The 18,572-nt window shown below is 37.4% G+C and overlaps 2 protein-coding genes across 2 annotated transcripts in view; both read left to right on the forward strand.

The window, feature by feature from the left end:
- Nucleotides 1-350: 350 nt before the first annotated feature.
- On the forward strand, nucleotides 351-5,365 carry LOC144656991 (alpha/beta hydrolase domain-containing protein 17C-like). Its single transcript, XM_078517263.1, has 2 exons — nucleotides 351-1,105; nucleotides 3,555-5,365. The coding sequence occupies exons 1-2, from the start codon at nucleotides 462-464 to the stop codon at nucleotides 3,772-3,774; spliced, it is 864 nt and encodes a 287-aa protein (XP_078373389.1). The 5' UTR covers nucleotides 351-461; the 3' UTR covers nucleotides 3,775-5,365.
- A 1,018-nt stretch (nucleotides 5,366-6,383) lies between these two features.
- LOC144656795 (myosin-IIIb-like) overlaps nucleotides 6,384-18,572 on the forward strand; it is a 30,617-nt gene continuing 18,428 nt past the window's right edge. Inside the window, exons 1-12 of the mRNA XM_078517040.1 lie at nucleotides 6,384-6,581; nucleotides 6,704-6,769; nucleotides 8,829-8,959; nucleotides 10,563-10,665; nucleotides 11,467-11,569; nucleotides 14,726-14,882; nucleotides 15,169-15,271; nucleotides 15,769-15,891; nucleotides 16,870-16,978; nucleotides 17,279-17,398; nucleotides 17,735-17,835; nucleotides 18,065-18,151. Of these exons, the coding sequence (XP_078373166.1) occupies nucleotides 6,471-6,581; nucleotides 6,704-6,769; nucleotides 8,829-8,959; nucleotides 10,563-10,665; nucleotides 11,467-11,569; nucleotides 14,726-14,882; nucleotides 15,169-15,271; nucleotides 15,769-15,891; nucleotides 16,870-16,978; nucleotides 17,279-17,398; nucleotides 17,735-17,835; nucleotides 18,065-18,151 (1,314 nt within the window). The 5' untranslated portion in view covers nucleotides 6,384-6,470. The remainder of the gene's footprint in view (nucleotides 6,582-6,703; nucleotides 6,770-8,828; nucleotides 8,960-10,562; nucleotides 10,666-11,466; nucleotides 11,570-14,725; nucleotides 14,883-15,168; nucleotides 15,272-15,768; nucleotides 15,892-16,869; nucleotides 16,979-17,278; nucleotides 17,399-17,734; nucleotides 17,836-18,064; nucleotides 18,152-18,572) is intronic.

Here is an 18,572-nt window from a genome sequence, read left to right on the forward strand (position 1 = left end):
CTGGGTAACTTCCTGTTTTTTTCCTGGCGAAATTTCAAGTCTTACGTCATGAAAAAGAGTTTTAAAATCTAAAATTGTTTTTGTTCCTTTCGTGTCCACAATTGTTTTATTTGTGCAAAAGCGGATAGTTTTAAAATAATTCCAAGACTGGTGGTTCCTTTAAAGTTTTTTTATTATGTTCAAAATAAATGTATTTATATTTGTACGTGAAAAACTGTAAACTAGGAAGTGCAAATAGTGCACACCCACTCCTCCCACACAAAGAATGAATGACGTCATGGTCTCCAGGGACAGGTGCTTTTGTGATGTAAGCTAATTAACGACGCGAAGGAGCTGGAACCGAATCCTAATTTTCCTGAGTCGTTTGGAACATGGAAGGAGTTTACCGTTGAGCGAAATTCAACTAAATTTTATCTTTCCATCTCATTTCTGGCATTAAGTTTGACCTGAAAGGCTTCAAGATGAACGGCCTTTCGTTTAACGAGATTTGCTGTCTGTTTTGCTGCCCGCCTTGCCCGGGCAGGATAGCGGCGAAGTTAGCGTTCCTTCCCCCAGAACCGACATATTCGTTTCAAGATTTGGGCGATGGAAGCTTTGGGCTTCACCTCACAGAGAAAGCTGAGTGGCAGTATGGCCAGAAGGAGTTAGACAGCATCGAGGTTTTCACAACGAAAACAAGCAAGGGCAATCAAATCGGTTGTATGTACGTTCGCTGCGCTCCGAACGCTCGTTTCACTTTACTATTTAGCCACGGGAATGCTGTAGATCTCGGACAAATGTCAAGCTTTTACGTTGGTCTCGGAACGCGGATTAACTGTAATATTTTTTCCTACGATTATTCTGGATACGGTGTTAGTCAAGGGAAGCCTTCAGAGAAGAATCTTTACGCTGATATCGACGCCGCCTGGCAAGCATTACGTACTCGGTATGGCATCAGCCCTGAAAATATTATTGTCTATGGCCAAAGTATAGGCACTGTTCCTACAATAGATTTGGCATCAAGATTTGAATGTGCTGGCATAATTCTTCATTCGCCGCTTACATCTGGAATGAGAGTGGCTTTTCCCGACACGAAGAGAACATGGTGTTTCGACGCATTTCCAAGGTAAGTTGTTCTCAAACCTGAGGTTGTAGAAGTTTATCAAAAATACTAATCGTGACACGAAATCGCTTTGCTTTGCTTGACATAGCTAAATGATTATGAAATCTCGACGCATTTCCTGTTTAGGGTAACTAATACAGAATCTTTTTTGTATAACATGACGAATATTTATTCCCCCTATGCACACAGTCGGAGTTCGCTTTCCTTTTAATATACAAAGCTTAATCTTATAGTTTATGAATTATACCACCCAAATTTGTTTCAAAAGTGCTTCGCCATCTCGTATGAATTTATTAAATCTGAAGTGTTGGCTCAAAAAATGCGTTAACTTCGGAAAATCTATGGTTCCACTTCAATCCAACGAAAAAATAAATAATATATTTTGTTCAAATTTTGGCCAACACCCGATCGCTTCCAATCGAATTTATTCGTATTTTTATGAACATAAGAAAAATGTAAATAAATCAACACTTATTGTATTTGTACAACCAATAATGCCCTTTCTTAAAAATTTCTTTTCTTCCAATTTTTTTTTAATGTATTCTTTAGCCATCCTGTCCGAGGAATTGATTTTGGCAATTTGATCCATAAGATTCAAGTTTGCATTATAACTGGGGCTGGAATTTTTTAAAAAACGTTGACAACAAGAAATTTACAATACATGTATTTCACAGAGATTTCAGCAACTTTTTGAAATTCACTGGTTTCTGTTGACAAGTAAATCAATTGAAAGAAGGTGGTGATTATAAATGTACAGCTGTACATAAAAGGCTAAAATTTGGCCTCATAATCAGTAGATCTTCTCGATAAATGCACAAAATTAAATTCAAAATCATTATTAAGCACAAGGTATAGACATATGTTTTCCATAGATACTTAAATTAAGTCTTTTAGTGAATATTTCATGGTAACTATATTTTAAAGGGTGATGTTCTTATTCTTAGTAAAGTGGAATTGATTTTAAAAGTGCTTATGTTCACAAAATCTAAGCCAAGTAACGCAGGGTTGGAAATGAGGAAAAACAGATTGATAGGTGATTTTTTTTGTGAAAGTGCAAATAATAAAGATTTGACCACTTAATATTAAATTTAATTTTTGGCTGGTAAATTTGATCGGTAATTACCGATCACCGGCCAATATTTCCAACCCCATAACGGAACTATTCCAAAAGTAATTTAAGCGACATTCACTTACAAATGGGCCGTTGAACAGCAATTTATCATATTGTGATCTCATTAGCCACAACATGTAATTGTATGGTCTGTCCCAATTCATTCTGATCAAAAGAGCCAGATGGATAATTTTACTCCAGTTTCTTCCGGCATGCAACAAAATACTTCATTTTAGGAGTTGCAATTTACAGAATTTTTGTTCACTGTCACTGCCACTATTTTAATTAGAGTTGAACCCTGTTATTTCAAACCATCAGGGGAAACGAAAAATAGTGCGAATTAGTGGGAGTTCGAAATAGCCAATAGTAAATGACTGAGTGAAGGGCAAATCCAAGGGAAATGGGTTTTAGCTCGAAACAACAGGGAATTCAAAATAACCAAGCTCGAATTAGCAGGGTTCAACTGTATTACTCTTTCGCTTTTTGTTAGCTGTTATATCATTTCTGTTTTGAGTCATTTTCTGTTGTGAGTTTAGGTTGCCAAGTAACACCAGTATTCCTCATGAACCATGCACATGTGTATATATTAACTACAAGAGATCTACATATATATTTGGAAATTCTTGAATGTCTTCCTTCATGTACAATGTACATCTTATTGTACAACTATAATATAGGAAACTGCTACAGATATTTAACAATATTATTATCTTTTGAAATCACACAAAATATCCCCTGATACTTAATTGAAAAGGTTTTGAATTTCAGCATTTGTGTGTGTTTGGAATGTGCTGTTACACCAACATTACTGACGTAACATTAACTTTCAAAAGCTAGAGTGGTAAAACTACTGTTATTGCATGATTGAAAAAATGTTACATGGTCTAAAAAAACTTGTTACGTAGTTGTTGTTTGCTAGCATCTTGCCAGTGATCATCTGATTTTTAAAGTTGCTCCATGCCCATGTAAACATTGTTTTCCCAGAATATGTATGAACAATAATGAAGCTATTGAGGCAACAGGGTCGGAAAACTCAAACTCAAAACCTTAAAGAAGAGCAGGTTTTGTTTCATGCTGTTTTGCAGCAGAGAGTTTTCAAAAATAACGAAGCTTTTTGTTGGCTTTCCTGATGAATAGTAGTGTCCTTGGATGTGACAATTTTTTTTCAATCATTTGATAAGAATTGTGCTGCTGCTGGTTGAAATTCCTAACAGCGGTTTTACCACTCAAGTGATTTTAATAATGCCTTTTTGGTGTGTTTATTGCTACATGTGTGTGTGTGTTTTCTATTTGGCTGCAGAACACCAGGGAGCTTAACAAAGTTTTTATTCTTTCTTGCAGCATTGAAAAGGTCTCCAAAATTGTTTCGCCTGTGCTAGTTATTCATGGAACAGAAGATGAAGTTATAGATTTCTCACATGGATTAGCCATCTACGAGCGATGCCCACGCACTGTGGATCCTCTTTGGGTTGAAGGAGCAGGACACAATGACGTTGAACTGTACGGTCAATATCTCGAGAGGTTGAAGCAATTTATACAGCATGAATTGGTCACAAATTGATAGGAAACCATCTTTTTCACACACTAGTTCTTAGCTTAGTTTTTATTTACTTGTTAATAAGTAATTTGTTAGCTAGTTGATTGTTGCTGTTGCTTGTTAATGCTCGAAATCAGCATTGGCAAATCAGTGTCGACAGCAAAGTGCTTATTGAATTAATTAAATTATAAATCAATTTAACCCTTCAAGCCCTGATGTCAAAATACATTTTTGTACTAATTCTCTTTACAGATCTTACATTTAGACAAACTTGATCAGTGAAATTTAGTTTTCTTCTGGGTTTTTTGGTCTCTTAATATTTCTCATAACTAACATGTATGTTTTTGTGTTGATTTCTGAGAAGAAGTATGTTGTGATCTTTGTTGGGGCTTTAGGGGTTAATTGGCAAGATTGTACATGTATCAAGTAAAATACCTTACTGTAGCTATTAAAATGGTTATTCAACATTACAAGTTTAAGTTATTGCCTTTGATTTATTCAAAGTTAAAGTTTGTTCGCAACAATTATTTTTGTATGGATCTCGATATAACTCTTCACTTTTAGCAATCCACTCGGAGTACTTGTAGCAAATTGCTGTATAGATTTCTTTCAATTTATTTTCCTGGATTTGGTTTGTACAGTACAACGTATTATGTGACATGTACTTTACATTGACAAGAAAACTCTTTTATGAGTTGATACATTCAGGAAGTTATTTTATGAGAACTTACCTTTTATCGTTTCTCCTTATTTTGACACTATCTTTCTTTGACCTTAAAGCGGTGTAAATAATATTTGATTGTTTTAGTGACAGAAGTGGGATGGGATTTGGGTTGAACAAGGATGGTGTCTGGGTTTGTTAAAGAATTGAATGTAATCCCTTGATAATAATGGATAGTAATTTGTCATACTTATAGTAATTTGAATACAATTTTGATTCACTAAGTTTCAAATAGCTTTTGTTGATAATGTAACCATTTATGAAACAACAAGTTTTCAGCATTTTGTTCCAAGGTTAAATTCAGAATCAATTTATTGCATTTATTGCATTCCTTGTAGCAGAACAAAATGCACTGCTCGTGTTGACAACACTCTACCGACATCTTTTCTAAAATGGTTTGCCTTCATTAAAAACTTACGAAAAATGTTCAAATTGACAGTGATTTTGAGCTACAGTGACTAGAGGAAATTTTTTATTGAGTAACAAAGAGTTTAAGCGAATAGTAATTAACAAATTCATATATTTTTTTCAGTTGGTTTTTCACATTATAAGTAGACTATGAATTCCATGGAATTTATGGTCACAATTAGTTCATAGAAACAGCAAACCATTTTTTGTTCACCCCAGATAATTGTCAATTTCATACATTTTGATAATTATGGAATGCGTGAAAACTAATTAATACCCGATATGTGATTTCTAATCAATCTTTGTTATTTTCCAGGATTATATGACTTGTAAATATATGGGAAGTTTTTTGCTGTGTTCATTCTCAAAGCTCTCAGTTGTTATTAGATGTGACAGCTGGAAGAGATCTTATGTTTGACGTTTCTGTAGTCAGATATATGTTATCACTTGTGTATATAAGAGAAATGAATAAACTCTTTTTGTGAACACTGTGTGGGTGAATTAATCTTTCTGTGACATTCTCAAAGTCATCAATAATTCATCAAATAAAAAGGAGGTTTGGATACCCATTCATAATTAACATTGATTTTTACGATTTTATTTTTCCGTTTACTCCGTAGTTTTTGTTTCAATTGAGAAGTTATATCAAACACTCGAGACAGTGTTTCATCAGCTATCCAAACACCTCAAATTCATTGATGCTGCGTGTTTAGATATCCTGATGAAACACTGTCTCTTGTGTTTGATATATTACATAAATATTGGAAAAGCTAAAAAACAAAAAAACACCTCTTGAAGTGTAGGTCTTAGAGCAGTTTTTGAGTGTCCAAAGTAATTCGCATTTATTTTGGTTTTGCATTACTATATTATTGATTATCTTAAAAAATGCATGCCTCATTCTCCACCAATCAGAAGTAAAACCCAAACCAATCACGACTCACTAACACAATTTCTCATGCTTCATGTTGGTATGTATTTTCTTTGAGTTTTTATTGGTTCACTGGATTGTCTGTGCCCTTTGTGATTGGCCAGAGTGATAACATTGCCAGTTTGGTTTTGTGACACTCAATAAAAAAACTCATCCACCAATTACAATGCAAATGTATGGATATGGCCAACTGCTGAGAAAACCTGACAATGATGCACTAGGATAACATGTGATGGACTAGCCCAGGACTAACTCTCACATGAAAGTGCTGGGTGGTTGTCAGGATTTTTTTTATTTTTATTTTTAAAAAAACATTTTTCACTCTCCAAGAGGTACGTATAATTATAATCATGAATTCATTAACATTTTACCTGCATTGTCACAATTTTGTTAAAAAAATAATAATAATAACAGGAATTAAATTATTGTAGTTCACAGTAGCGGTGCTGTATGCCGCTGCAAACTTTCTCGCAAACGTTTTCTATTTCAGAAAAAATAAATATAAAGACTGCGTGACAGTCAGTTGTAACGCAATTCTTCCATTGTATAGTCACGCTCCAAGAGGACCGGAAACGAGGCAAAATGACTCCCGGGGACATTCCATGATGTCACTTCTATTCCAAACAATCTAGAACTTTTCTACCTCGCAAAAAGCCGGACAAAATGGCTAAGATCAAGAAAGGTTGTGTCGACGATTTAGCAACGTTGTCAGAACTAAACGAAGAGATAATTCTTCAGGAGCTGCAAGCACGATACAAACAAGATGTCATCTATGTGAGTAAAATCTCTCCTTGAAGAATGAACTGTTTCGATGCAGACTTGTTTGCATTCACTCAGTATATTTTATGAGCGACCTTGTCATTCGTTAATCTATGCACTTGTTTGAATATTCACAGACTTATGTTGGCGATATTCTCATTGCACTTAACCCGTTCAAGCACTTGGAAATTTACCACAAGAATGTAAGTTAATTCATTCATGAAAACTGAAAGTTGTTCAAAGTTTGTTTATCTTAGCTTACACCTGTTCGAGTTGAAATCTGTTTTACTTCGCTGTGTTGTATTGTCAGTTCACTGAGATTTTATGCCAAGCATTTATGTTGTCTTAAGGCTTTTTGGTACAGCTTTAATACGTTGTCTCGAACCAACTAAGGCAACTATGCTCAAACGATCCGATATAAGTTGTATTTTGATTTTGCAAGTTCTATTCTCCCTCGGCAACTACCGAATAAGCTTCCGAAGCTCGTTTGACACACTTATAAAAAGAATTTAAGGGAAGTTAAAGGAGCTAACGGAACGGAAATAAGATTAAAGATTTCTGTATAGGAGGTAAATATAGCCTCACACTTAATTATGCATACGATTTTTCCGTATTCACGAAAGGCAGTCAGACAGAACGAGATCAGAAAACTGCATGCATAATTAAGTATATATGGGGCTATATGAAAATCCGTCCATTAACCTGCATACATTGAACTTAGGGCTACCAGTGAAGTTCAGAAAATGGTGATGGTTTTCTAATAACAAAAAAAAGAGTGGCAAAGACACTAACCCCTAAAGGAGGGGGGGGGGGTCATAGGCGTACGGGCACCTTCGGAACTGGGGGGGCCGAGACCTTACTGCCCGAAAAAAAAAAATGGCATGGGTTGAAAGCCGAATAAAGAGGCCTGTATAATATGCAAAACAAAACATGCATTAAAATAGTTGTGAAAAAGTCTTGCCTGCTTGCCTTAAAGGAAACGATAGTTCTTTAATTAATTTCGTGGCATTGCCCGAAGGTGTCAATGTACTGAATCATTTTTCTTCAGAAATATTTTATTTATTCACCCTAGTTCAGCGAGGAGGAAGCCATTTTACATCGTTTTCCCCCCACTTGCAAGTTACACAAAAGCGTGTGAAACCATAAGGGATAAATCGGTAGAAAGTTTTAAGCTTGCCCAGATAACTTAACATTTGAGAAAAGCATCAGCTTTATCACATTTGTAAAAGCTTTGTTTTAAGTTCTAACACTGGGTCCACCGCGCGCAAACGCTCAAGCTATAGAAAAGCTGATTGCAACTGAATTAAACTGAGGGGTCAGGCAGAATTTGCAAGGAAAATCGAACATGATTATAGCAATTTGCAAGAGGAAAGGAAAGCAAAGAGAAATTTAGACTTTTGAACGACAAAGTTCGGTATATTTCCAACACTTTTTCTGCTGATGTAATTAGTTTTGAACGTAATATTGAGATTTGTCGGCTTATTTTCTATTTTTTTCCTAGGCTTGTCGCCCGAATTCTAAGCATTTTGCCCGAAAAATTTCAGCACTGGGGGGGCTGCAGCCCCCCTCGCCCCCTCCCCCTGCCTCGTACGCCTATGGGGGGGTCTGGGTCTTCTCCCTGGGAACATTTTTCGATTTTGACTCACTATAAAGTGCCATTTCTGGGTATTTTAAGTCACTCTGACAAGATGTTGACCGCTTTCCATTCAAAAGTGGAAGTGGGTTGCGACCCATGCCTGAAGTACAGTAATATGGGTTGGAGTGAACAAGACAACAACCATGTAACCACCCTCCCCTCCCCCTCTATTTTGCTTGTTTTTAGTCCAACCTCTGGTTCGCTGCTCCATTCACAACTCCATAATTAATTCACTGGAAGCTTTATCCAAACTAGAAATATGTGACTTACTGAAACCAAATTTCTGAAGTCTCACGATTATGCTGTGACACTCGGGGTTTTTGCTTCAATCTCACGATGAGACACAAAAATCTCACGATAAACAGAGTCTCAAGAAACTTGATTAACACCTGGTTTGGGGGTATTTTGTCCGTCAGTTGATCAACCTCTTGGGTTGTACTGAAATCTCCAGACTTTTTGACCTCAATCTTCAATTTCAAGTGCTTCGAGGTCAAGGGGTCTGGGCTTGGGGGGGGGGGTGCATGGGGAGAGGGTACACTTTTGGACCCTCAATTCTGATATACCACACAGTCCATTTTAAACCTTTGCTTCAATTTAACTATTCAGTACCTTCCTTTACTTGCTAGACTGCAGACAGATACAAGATGACACAGAAATCAGTCCAGCCTCCTCATATCTTTGCCATTGCTGACTCAGCATATCAAGCCATGTTAGGCATTGGGGGAGCAAGTCCCAAGAGTCAATGTTGTGTGATCAGGTCAGAAGATTTTTTAATGACATTGTCAGAAATTCTTAATATAACTTTTTGAGTGCTCAATTGCTAAGAATGAATTTATGTTGGCAAAACAATGTCAAGTTTTGAAGTACAAACAACTAAACAATCAAGCATTCCTTTAAGGTGGCTGAATACAGTTTTTTTGTGGCTCAAAGGCACGCGCTTTGATTTTCTGCTTGATGTCATTATTGCTCGCGTGGGCTAAAATGGCGCTAGCAACTCTAAACAGAAACGAGAAAGAGTTCCATCTGTTTTACCGCGTTTTCCCAAATTTCAATACAAAAGAAAACTTCAAAATACTTTCAGATAGGTATTAAAACCTGAGACAGAAAATAATAGGACAAAAAAGGTGGATAAACAACCGACAGAGAAGTTCTAATTCTGTCTTTCATTATCGCTCGCGACACATGGCATCATATAAGCGCGCGCTCGCACGCGCAATTTGACTCACTTCGGAGGTCGTAAAAGCCAGATTTTGACCCAGATTTTCTCGAGAACCTACCGTACAACCTATTATGAAACATTCACAATTAAATTTAAGGGGTGAACCACGTCCACAGACAAAATTGTGAAAAAATCCGTAAGACAGATTTTGAGCTATTTTAAAAATCGGCAAAATATCACATTTTCCCAATTTGGAAAAAATCTGTCTTACAGATTTTTATATTATTTTGCATGAATGATAAATCAAAGCCAATTTCTTATTTCTGAAGTTTTGAGGTAGGGTCGTACGGGTAGATTTTGAGAAAAGCGCCGTTTAAACTACTAGTGCCAGTCCCCTATTAAGCACTCGGCCGTTCATTTAAGCTGTTTATTAGCATTTGTATTTTCTAAATATTGCATTAGATGATTTTAGGAGGTAGCAAACAGTGATAAGAAAAAGACAAAACTTTTCTGAAGATTGTACAAGAGAATTGAAGGTTGGACTGATTTGCCCTCTCAAAACTGTATTGGGCCACCTTAACTTAGAGCCTGCACACCACCCTTTGCCAGTCATTCCAGTGGAGAATCCTTTGTTAAAATCCTAATTTAGGAGGAATCCCAGGGGGTACTCGGAAGTATACATGAGGGGGGGGGGGGGGGGTCCGACGGAGCCTTATATTTCAAACCCAAAAAAATACACAAGCCTTTAATTTTAGACCCAAAAAAATTCCTGACAAATACCGAGCGTGTAAATTTTCAACCCAAAAAAACACGTCTCACCTCCCCGTCAGGTATACTTCAAGTACCCCCCATTCTGGGAGAGGAATATCTCTGAAGGCTAATCTATGCAACAAAGGCCAAAGGGCCCTGAAAGTTGAACCAACAAATTAAAATAAGTAGTGTTGTGTACACAGTTGTTTCCTTGGAAACATAAACTTACTTGGATGATGTTGAAATATTAATGACTAATTTAATTTTATTATTAATTAATTTGTTAGCCTTATGTACAAGTAGCTTCAGCTTTCTAGAGAGAACGTAATTTGATATTCCATAATTTTACCTCTTCAAAAAACAACACACCGATGATATGTACATTCTTTATGGCTGCTTGTTTGCATGAATAACAATATTATATAATAATAAATGTTCTTTATAATGACAGTGGGGAGAGTGGGGCGGGCAAGACAGAATCAGCCAAGCTGTTGATCAGTCAGCTTGTTGAATTGTCAAGAGGAACTTCTCAGTTGGAACAGCAGATTCTTCAGGTATTGTATTCTTAAAGTGTGTCAAAGGGTCCTAAGGGGTGGGGTGGTACTCCTTGAAAATAATATTATTATGGGTGGGGTGTGAGAAACTTCTTGGTACTCTTGAGTCCCTGCCAGAGGGGGGGGGAGGTCCATGTCACTTGTCTAAATTTAAATATGTGCCCTGTCGCTGCTTTATCAAACTTCATGTAGCTGTCGGTAATTAAATTTAAAGGAAGATTGCTTGTCCTTGTTAGAATTTAAGTTTTTCCAAAAGGGTTGTCGTTTGTTGCAATATACCTTTTTACAGTTGCCTGCTTAGTGACCTGGCCTTTGAATGGAAGTGGGGCAGGAGGTGACCTTGTTTTGATACAGACCTCACTGCTTTTGTTGTGTAAATCATGAGTGTTAGTTTGCATTTACATAATAAAGCAGGGAGGTTTGTATCAATGTAAGGTCACCCTCAGCCTCACTACCATGCAAAGGCCAGGTCACTTGGCAGGCAACTGTAAAATGGACTAATTTTTTTATGTGCTGTCGCTACTTTTTGGGCCATGTTGCTTGTTGCATATTTTTACCCTGGCAGGGCCTCCCCCTTTCCCTATCCCCTTTTTCAGGTCTAAGCCAAATGTTGTTCCATTTTTCAAACAAGACCGTTCACAGGAACTGCTTTGGTTTGTGAGGAAAGGGATAACAATAATAATATACAATGATAACAATTATAGTTTCTTTTGCTCCAACAGGATTTTTTTAATACTAACCTTTACATGGCTTATTTATTACTAACAGTGAAATTGCTAATAATTTTTAACTGACCCACAGGTGAATCCTCTGCTAGAAGCCTTTGGTAATGCTCAAACTCTGATGAATGACAACTCAAGCAGATTTGGAAAGTACATTCAGCTGAAATTTCAGCAGGGCATGGGTAAGAAATTCTGTTGATCCGGTCTATCTGTCTGGCCATGGGGTCTCTCCATCTCTCTCACACATGCTTTAATGATTGTATGATTTTTTCATTGTTTTATTTGTTCATTTTCTCATTTACTTGCTCCTTTCTTCCTATTTTCCTTTCTTCCAGTCAGTCAGTCAGTCAGTCAGTCAGTCAGTCAGTCACTGTCAGTCATTGTCAGTCAGTCAGTCAGTCAGTCACTGTCAGTCATTGTCAGTCAGTCAGTCAGTCACTGTCAGTCATTGTCAGTCAGTCAGTCAGTCACTGTCAGTCATTGTCAGTCAGTGTTTAAAAATCTGGAGCGCATTGAATAAAAATAACTAAACTACGATTAGGGGTATATTCCCTACGCATACAGACTGGAAAATATGAAAATGCAGGAGCATCCATACCAGTTGAAGAAAGAAAGTGCATGGTATGTAAGGAAAACCACATAGAGAGGACGAACAGCATTTTTTAATGTATTGCAAAGGGTATAATGATATTAGAAAAGAGCTTCATTCCATCGTGTCACAAACTGATCCTCGCTTTGTAGATTTAACTGATCATGAAAAAATAAAGTACCTTCTTAAACTAGATAATTATGCTACCTCTAGAATCATAGCTAAATATATCTTCCTAATGTTTCAAAAAAGAAAAGAAATTTTAAATTGAAAGTTATATCAATAAATAGTTGTACAATTAATAGTCCGATAATTACCGTGATCGTTTGCATTGTAATTTCATTGTTTGTTATTACACCTGCTTTCAGTGTTACGTGCATAGCTATCTTTCTACATCCATCTTTCGACATCATCTTTCGACCTGCTGTTTGAAATGAGCCAATCAAAACCTATACATACCATTGTTGGTTTCATGCAAATGTGCGAAAAGGTCAGAAGGTCATGCTAGTGGGCTGTGATTGGCGGATTTTGATCCGTGTTGTTTGTTTAGCATGTCGAAAGATGGATGTCGACAGAAAGCCGCTATGCACATAACACTGAAAGCGGGTGTAAGTAATTTGTTAGCATAGTTGCTATTAATAACACCTATTATTGTAACTAGACCAATACCTCCCTTTGGAGTGTAAGGGAACACAATAAAGATTTACTGTTACTGTTAGTCAGTCAGTCAGTCACTGTCAGTCATTGTCAGTCAGTCAGTCAGTCACTGTCAGTCAGTCACTGTCAGTCAGTCACTGTCAGTCAGTCACTGTCAGTCAGTCACTGTCAGTCAGTCACTGTCAGTCAGTCCGTCAGTCAGTAGTAGGGGACCCGAACTTTTATCATACAAAACACATGTCGATAAAAGTACAATTGAACAAGTTCACATCCAGTTTTGGAAACAAGCATTAAATGTACCATGGTATGCAGAAAACGTAGCATGTAGAGCAGAACTAGGTCGATACCCTTTAGCAATAGACATAAAAGCATCTATCTTCTGCCATTTTCAAAGATTAGAACATAAGATAACCAATCCCATATTAAATGATGCATTTCTTTACGTCAAAAAACATACTAAATCTGTTAGTTTATTAAATGATGATGAAGCATTAGGAATTCACTCCGATAATGACATATCAGCTCAACAACTTTCATCAAAATATTCTTGTTCTAAAATTAAACATAGGTTAAGAAAAAATTATTTCCAAAATTGGTTCAGTAAAGGTCCGAAATTGCCCGTCAGTTAGCTCTAGAGAAAAATTCACTCACAAAGAAGTTAAAAAGGATTACCAATAAGAAGAGTATCTCACTACAGTTAAAAATCCAGTGCATCGAATAAGTATTACTAAACTACGATTAGGGGTACATTCCCTATGCATACAAACTGGAAAATATGAAAATGCAGGAGCATCCATACCAGTTGAAGAACGAAAGAGCTTGGTATGTAAGGAAAACCACATAGAGGACGAACAGCATTTTTTAATGTATTGCAAAGGGTATAATGATGTTAGAAAAGCGCTTCATTCCATCGTGTCACAAACTGATCCTTGCTTTGTAGATTTAACTGATCATGATTGAAAAAATAAAGTACCTTCTTAAACTAGATAATTATGCTATCTCTAGAATCATAGCTAAATATATCTTCCTAATGTTTCAAAAAAGAAAAGAAATTTTAAATTGAAAGTTATATCAATAAATAGTTGTATAATTAATAGTCCAATAATTATCGTAAGCGTTTGCATTGTAATTTCAATTGTTTGTTATTAAGTAATTTATTAGCATTATAACACCTTTATTGTAACTAGACCAATACCTCCCTTTGGAGTGTAGGGCACAATAAAGATTTACTGTTACTGTCAGTCCGTCAGTCACTGTCAGTCAGTCACTTTCATTCAGTCAGTCACCGTCAGTCAGTCACTGTCAGTCAGTCACTGTCAGTCAGTCACTGTCCATCAGTCACTGTCAGTCAGTCACTGTCCATCAGTCACTGTCAGTCAGTCAGTCACTGTCAATCAGTCAGTGTCAGTCACTGTCAGTCAGTCACTGTCATTCAGTCAGTCACTGTCAGTCAGTCACTCACTCACTCAGTTGGCAGGTAAACGCAAATGCCAGGAAAATTCGTAATGCCTTATTTTCAAGCTGACACCAGTCATCTTCACAGTCTGAATTCAGATTTTTGATATCTATAGGCAATGCCGCACGCTCTTCTTGCACCTTTGAACTCAAAATTGGTTTCATGGCACACTGAAGCCAGTTTTTTTAACTGAAATCTTGACTTTCCACTGATGAAGGGCTGAGCCCAAAACATATGAAACTGTGAACTGTTTCAAGTTCACTTACTACTCATTTAGTTAAAACTACTAACTTAGTCAGTCAGTCAGTCAGTCAGTCAGTCAGTCAGTCTGTCTGTCTGTCTGTCTGTAAGTCAGTCAGCCAGCCAGTCTGTCTGTCAGTCCTGGAGTCAGTCTGATGGTTGGTTGTTGTCAGCTGTTTGGCTAGATGACCATGCATCCCATTGTAAGACAGCAGCCAGTCAGTAAAAGGTAGCCACTTTCACTGACAGTTGGTTGGTTGTACGATCCTCCGTTCCTTAGTTCACTTTGTTAGCCCAAATTTAATGAGAATCATTCCAGAATCTTTCCTTTGAAATCTTTTGAAGGTGTGATCATCAAATATCACATGAACTAAGTGTTTTATCCTGCACTTTCAGTCATTGGTGCTAAGATTTCTGAATACCTTTTGGAAAAATCCCGTGTTGTACGCCAAAGCAGTGGAGAGGAGAATTTCCATATCTTTTACTACTTGTTTGCTGGTCTCTCTACTGATGAACAAAACACGTATGGACTAACCAGACCAGACAAGTACTGGTAAGAGAAATGATGAGTTGTTATCCCCTCTTTTTGGTTTTTCCCCCATTGATATTTGTACCCCAGGTACTTTACACTTGGACCATAAAAAAGAAGAATCAGTTTCACAACATAGCTTCCCATGCAGAGTTCCTTTGGTCTATGCACAATATATCTTATGTTACTGACCGATAAAACAAAAATGATGTTTATTATAAATTCTGGGCCCAATTTATCATCCCTTATAGCCAGCTACATGTTCCATGTTTGTTGTTCGGATACATTTTATTGTTTTATCACGAAATAGTTATCTGTGTGATGGAGCAGCAAGTATGAAGAAAATAAAGAAAAACAAATCAATGTTTGATGAGCTTCTGAACGCTATGGACATGGTGGGCTTTCTTGATGAGGTACATGACAAGGACATTTTCTGCTTCACATTCTTCTTGATATTTCATCGCCATTCCGTTTTATAAATAGAAACGTTTTAGCCCCTGTAAACTGTGTCCGATTGCTTTTAAAGCGCTTGGCTCATGTCTGGTGTAAAGATAACAGTTAAAATAAACCAGTGAACAAATTTTAAGCAAAAAGGGACCCAGGGAATGAAGGGGATGGGAATTCTGTGCAAAGGGAAAAGTATGAAAGAGTCACTGAGACGTCTTCCCCAAGACATCAGAACCGGGAAAAGTAAGTAAAAGTTTAAAACATAATTTTTGTAGGCACAAAAGGGTGGTGGTGGGGGCACTAAGCAAGGGGTGAAAACAGGGAAAATGTAACGAAAGCAGAAATTAGTTCTGTCAGTGCCCCCTCCTGCCGGAGCCTCATTTGTAAACACTGTGAACCATGCGTCATTAAAGCTGTGCTGTCCCTTATTCACTAAAGGCTGCTATGGTATATTTGTTTTCAGGAGCAGCAAGATTTGTTTACAGTTCTTGGTGGTGTGCTGAACATGGGTAACATCGCATTTGAAATGGATGAAAATGAAGGCGCTATTATAAAAGAAGCTCATGGACCTTTGAGGACAGCAGCGGTTAGTTATACCTTACCAACTTGGAATGCTCTAATCAGTTACAAATTTATTAAAGTTTCCAGTGCTACCGTAATGATTCGATTTAGCGCCCTCCTTCCAATAAGCGCCCCCTTCTGAATAAGCGCCCCCCTTCGAATGTGTTTTTGTAAATAAGCGCCCCTATTCCAATAAGCGCCCCCATTCTTATTAGCGCCCCCATTCTTATAAGCACCCCTATTCTAATAAGTGCCCCTATTGTGGATAACTGGCCCTACTGAAGTCACTGACGTCAACTAGATAAACTCCTGACCGTTCACCGTACAGTTCATGTATATATTTACTGTTAAAATGAAGAATTATTTTAAAAGTAACTGAACTTTTAACAATTTCTAACTGTTACAGTTCCTGTTATTATAAGATACATTTGGTTGTTTCTCAAAAAATTAAATAAGCGCCCTGTCCCGAATAAGCGCCCTGTCTCGAATAAGCGCCCTCCCTTGAGGTGCCAAAAGTAAATAAGCGCCCCGGGCGCTAAATTGAATCATTACGGTAGTTGCTTTCTTTTCTAACCACCGAAGGGAGAGAGTGTCCTGCATCGAAAGCATTGCAGTTGAAATAAATAGCTGTTGTTGTTCCAAGCAGAGGTCTTTAGATCACGACAATTCCTTATGATTTAACAACTGAGTTGAATTAGGTATTGTCCTTAAAAATACGGGGAAAGACTAAAAAGCTTCTGTTAGCCAGTCAATGTTGGCTCTTAAGCAGAACAAAAACTCAAAGCAAAAACAAATTTTGCATCGCTTTGCAGTGTTTTCAGACGTTAAAAAGAAGTTTGTAGAACAAGTACAGTTTCTGTGTTAATTTCTCCTACGTGTAACACCCAAACCATGCCCGAGAATGTCACGAATGCTGGCGAACATGTTAATTGATTATCATACAAACTTGTCGTCCTACATGTAGCGACCTTTATTGACTTATTTGCGTTTCATTACATTACAGAAACTCTTGGGTGTGGACACTGAGAAACTAGCGGAGGTGTTGACCTCTACATCAACCACAACACGAGGCAGTGTGATCAAGAGAAGATTGAAAGATCATCAAGCAACTGGTTAGAAAAGCGTTATAAAATATATGTGCAAGAAGCTTGAAGGTTTTTTTCGCCGCACAAAGCATTAAAATTGTGTAACTGTCTGCCTTAAAACCAAACAGAAATATCGCCAGTTCTGATGTTTGCTTGACTATTTGTATGGCTTTAGCAGTTTTGTTTTGCCAGCATTTTTAACGCCTGCCTTGCCAGCTTGTCATGTCGAAAGTCTTAAGTTTTGCAAAATTTCGTTTCTTTGATCAGTTTAGCAGGACAGTGCTAACTACCTTCTTATTTAAACCAAGTGATTCCTTTCCTTCAAAGATGTTCGAGATGCGACAGCAAAAGCTTTGTATGGTCGTCTCTTTGGCTGGATTGTCAACAAGGTGAATCAACTTCTTGCTCCACCTATGGCATCACGGGGAGAGGATGTCACGGAAATAGGTACGTTTTGATGAGCTGAGACAAAGAAGCGCTGATTGCAAAATGTGTCGCTCTTTTGCTTTTCTTTCGGTCAGTTCAGTTTTATGTCCCTCTGAGTTCATCATCATCATCATCATCATCATCATCATCAATCTTAATAAACTGTCTAAACTTCTAGCGTGCCTAAAGAGGCCCACTAATTGGGGACACTGTTACCTAAAACATTTCATTACAATACTGGTACAGTATACGGTACAATAAATATCTACAATAAATATATCTTCAGAGTTGAGGAGTTTTGACAATGAAAATTAAAATGAACTCACAGAACTTTGTTTTTGGTATTTTTATTTGCAGGTATCCTCGACATATTTGGTTTTGAACATTTTGAGACTAACGGCTTTGAGCAGGCGTGCATCAACCTAGCTAATGAACAACTTCAGTTTTTCTTCAACCAGGTAAATAGCGAATAGCCAACGATGAGAGAGCTAACCGGTTTGCAATAGATGACGATTAGTGACTAGTCTCTTATGGTCTGTTTGGTCTTGAGTGCCATGTCGAGTTTTCGGCGAAACCCCAAAACACAGCATACTATGGCAGGGACACATTGGCTTCTTCTTCCGTGGCATGCAATATTAAGCTTAATATTGTGATTATGTGTTATTTTATCATGTTTTTATCCTGCAGCATATTTTCATGTGGGAGCAAGAAGAATATAAGAAGGAAGGAATAGACTGGACAGGTGTCACATTTGCGGACAACAGACCCGTTTTGGTGAGTCTTCCGTTTCAGGTTCACATGTGTCTCATGCAATCTGTACTTACCCCCTACATTTCATAATATATCCCACATTTTGTGCCTTTCGGTACGAAATACAATTTGTTTTCCTTCAGTAGGTTATGCCACATGCCACTTTGTAGAGCAAAATGTCACAACATTCTTAGAAAACATAACAAACAAATTTCCCCACTGACCATCAAAGAATTAGCCATGTTCAAAACGAGCAGGGGACTGGGTATGAATATTCAATATCGATTGCACTGAAAAACTAGGCCCGTCATCCAAAAATTAGTAACTCAACCAAATTTGAGAGTTATTGGTTTAAACGCAAAGGCATGGAACTCTTTTAAAAATCGTTAAAATAAGAGAGCTTAGTATGGCTGGATGGACAGCTGTCCCTCCAATCCATACTAAG

The sequence above is a fragment of the Oculina patagonica genome, chromosome 1 (assembly GCF_052425735.1).
Source record: "Oculina patagonica isolate OP01 chromosome 1, crgOcupat, whole genome shotgun sequence".
NCBI lineage: Eukaryota > Metazoa > Cnidaria > Anthozoa > Scleractinia > Oculinidae > Oculina > Oculina patagonica.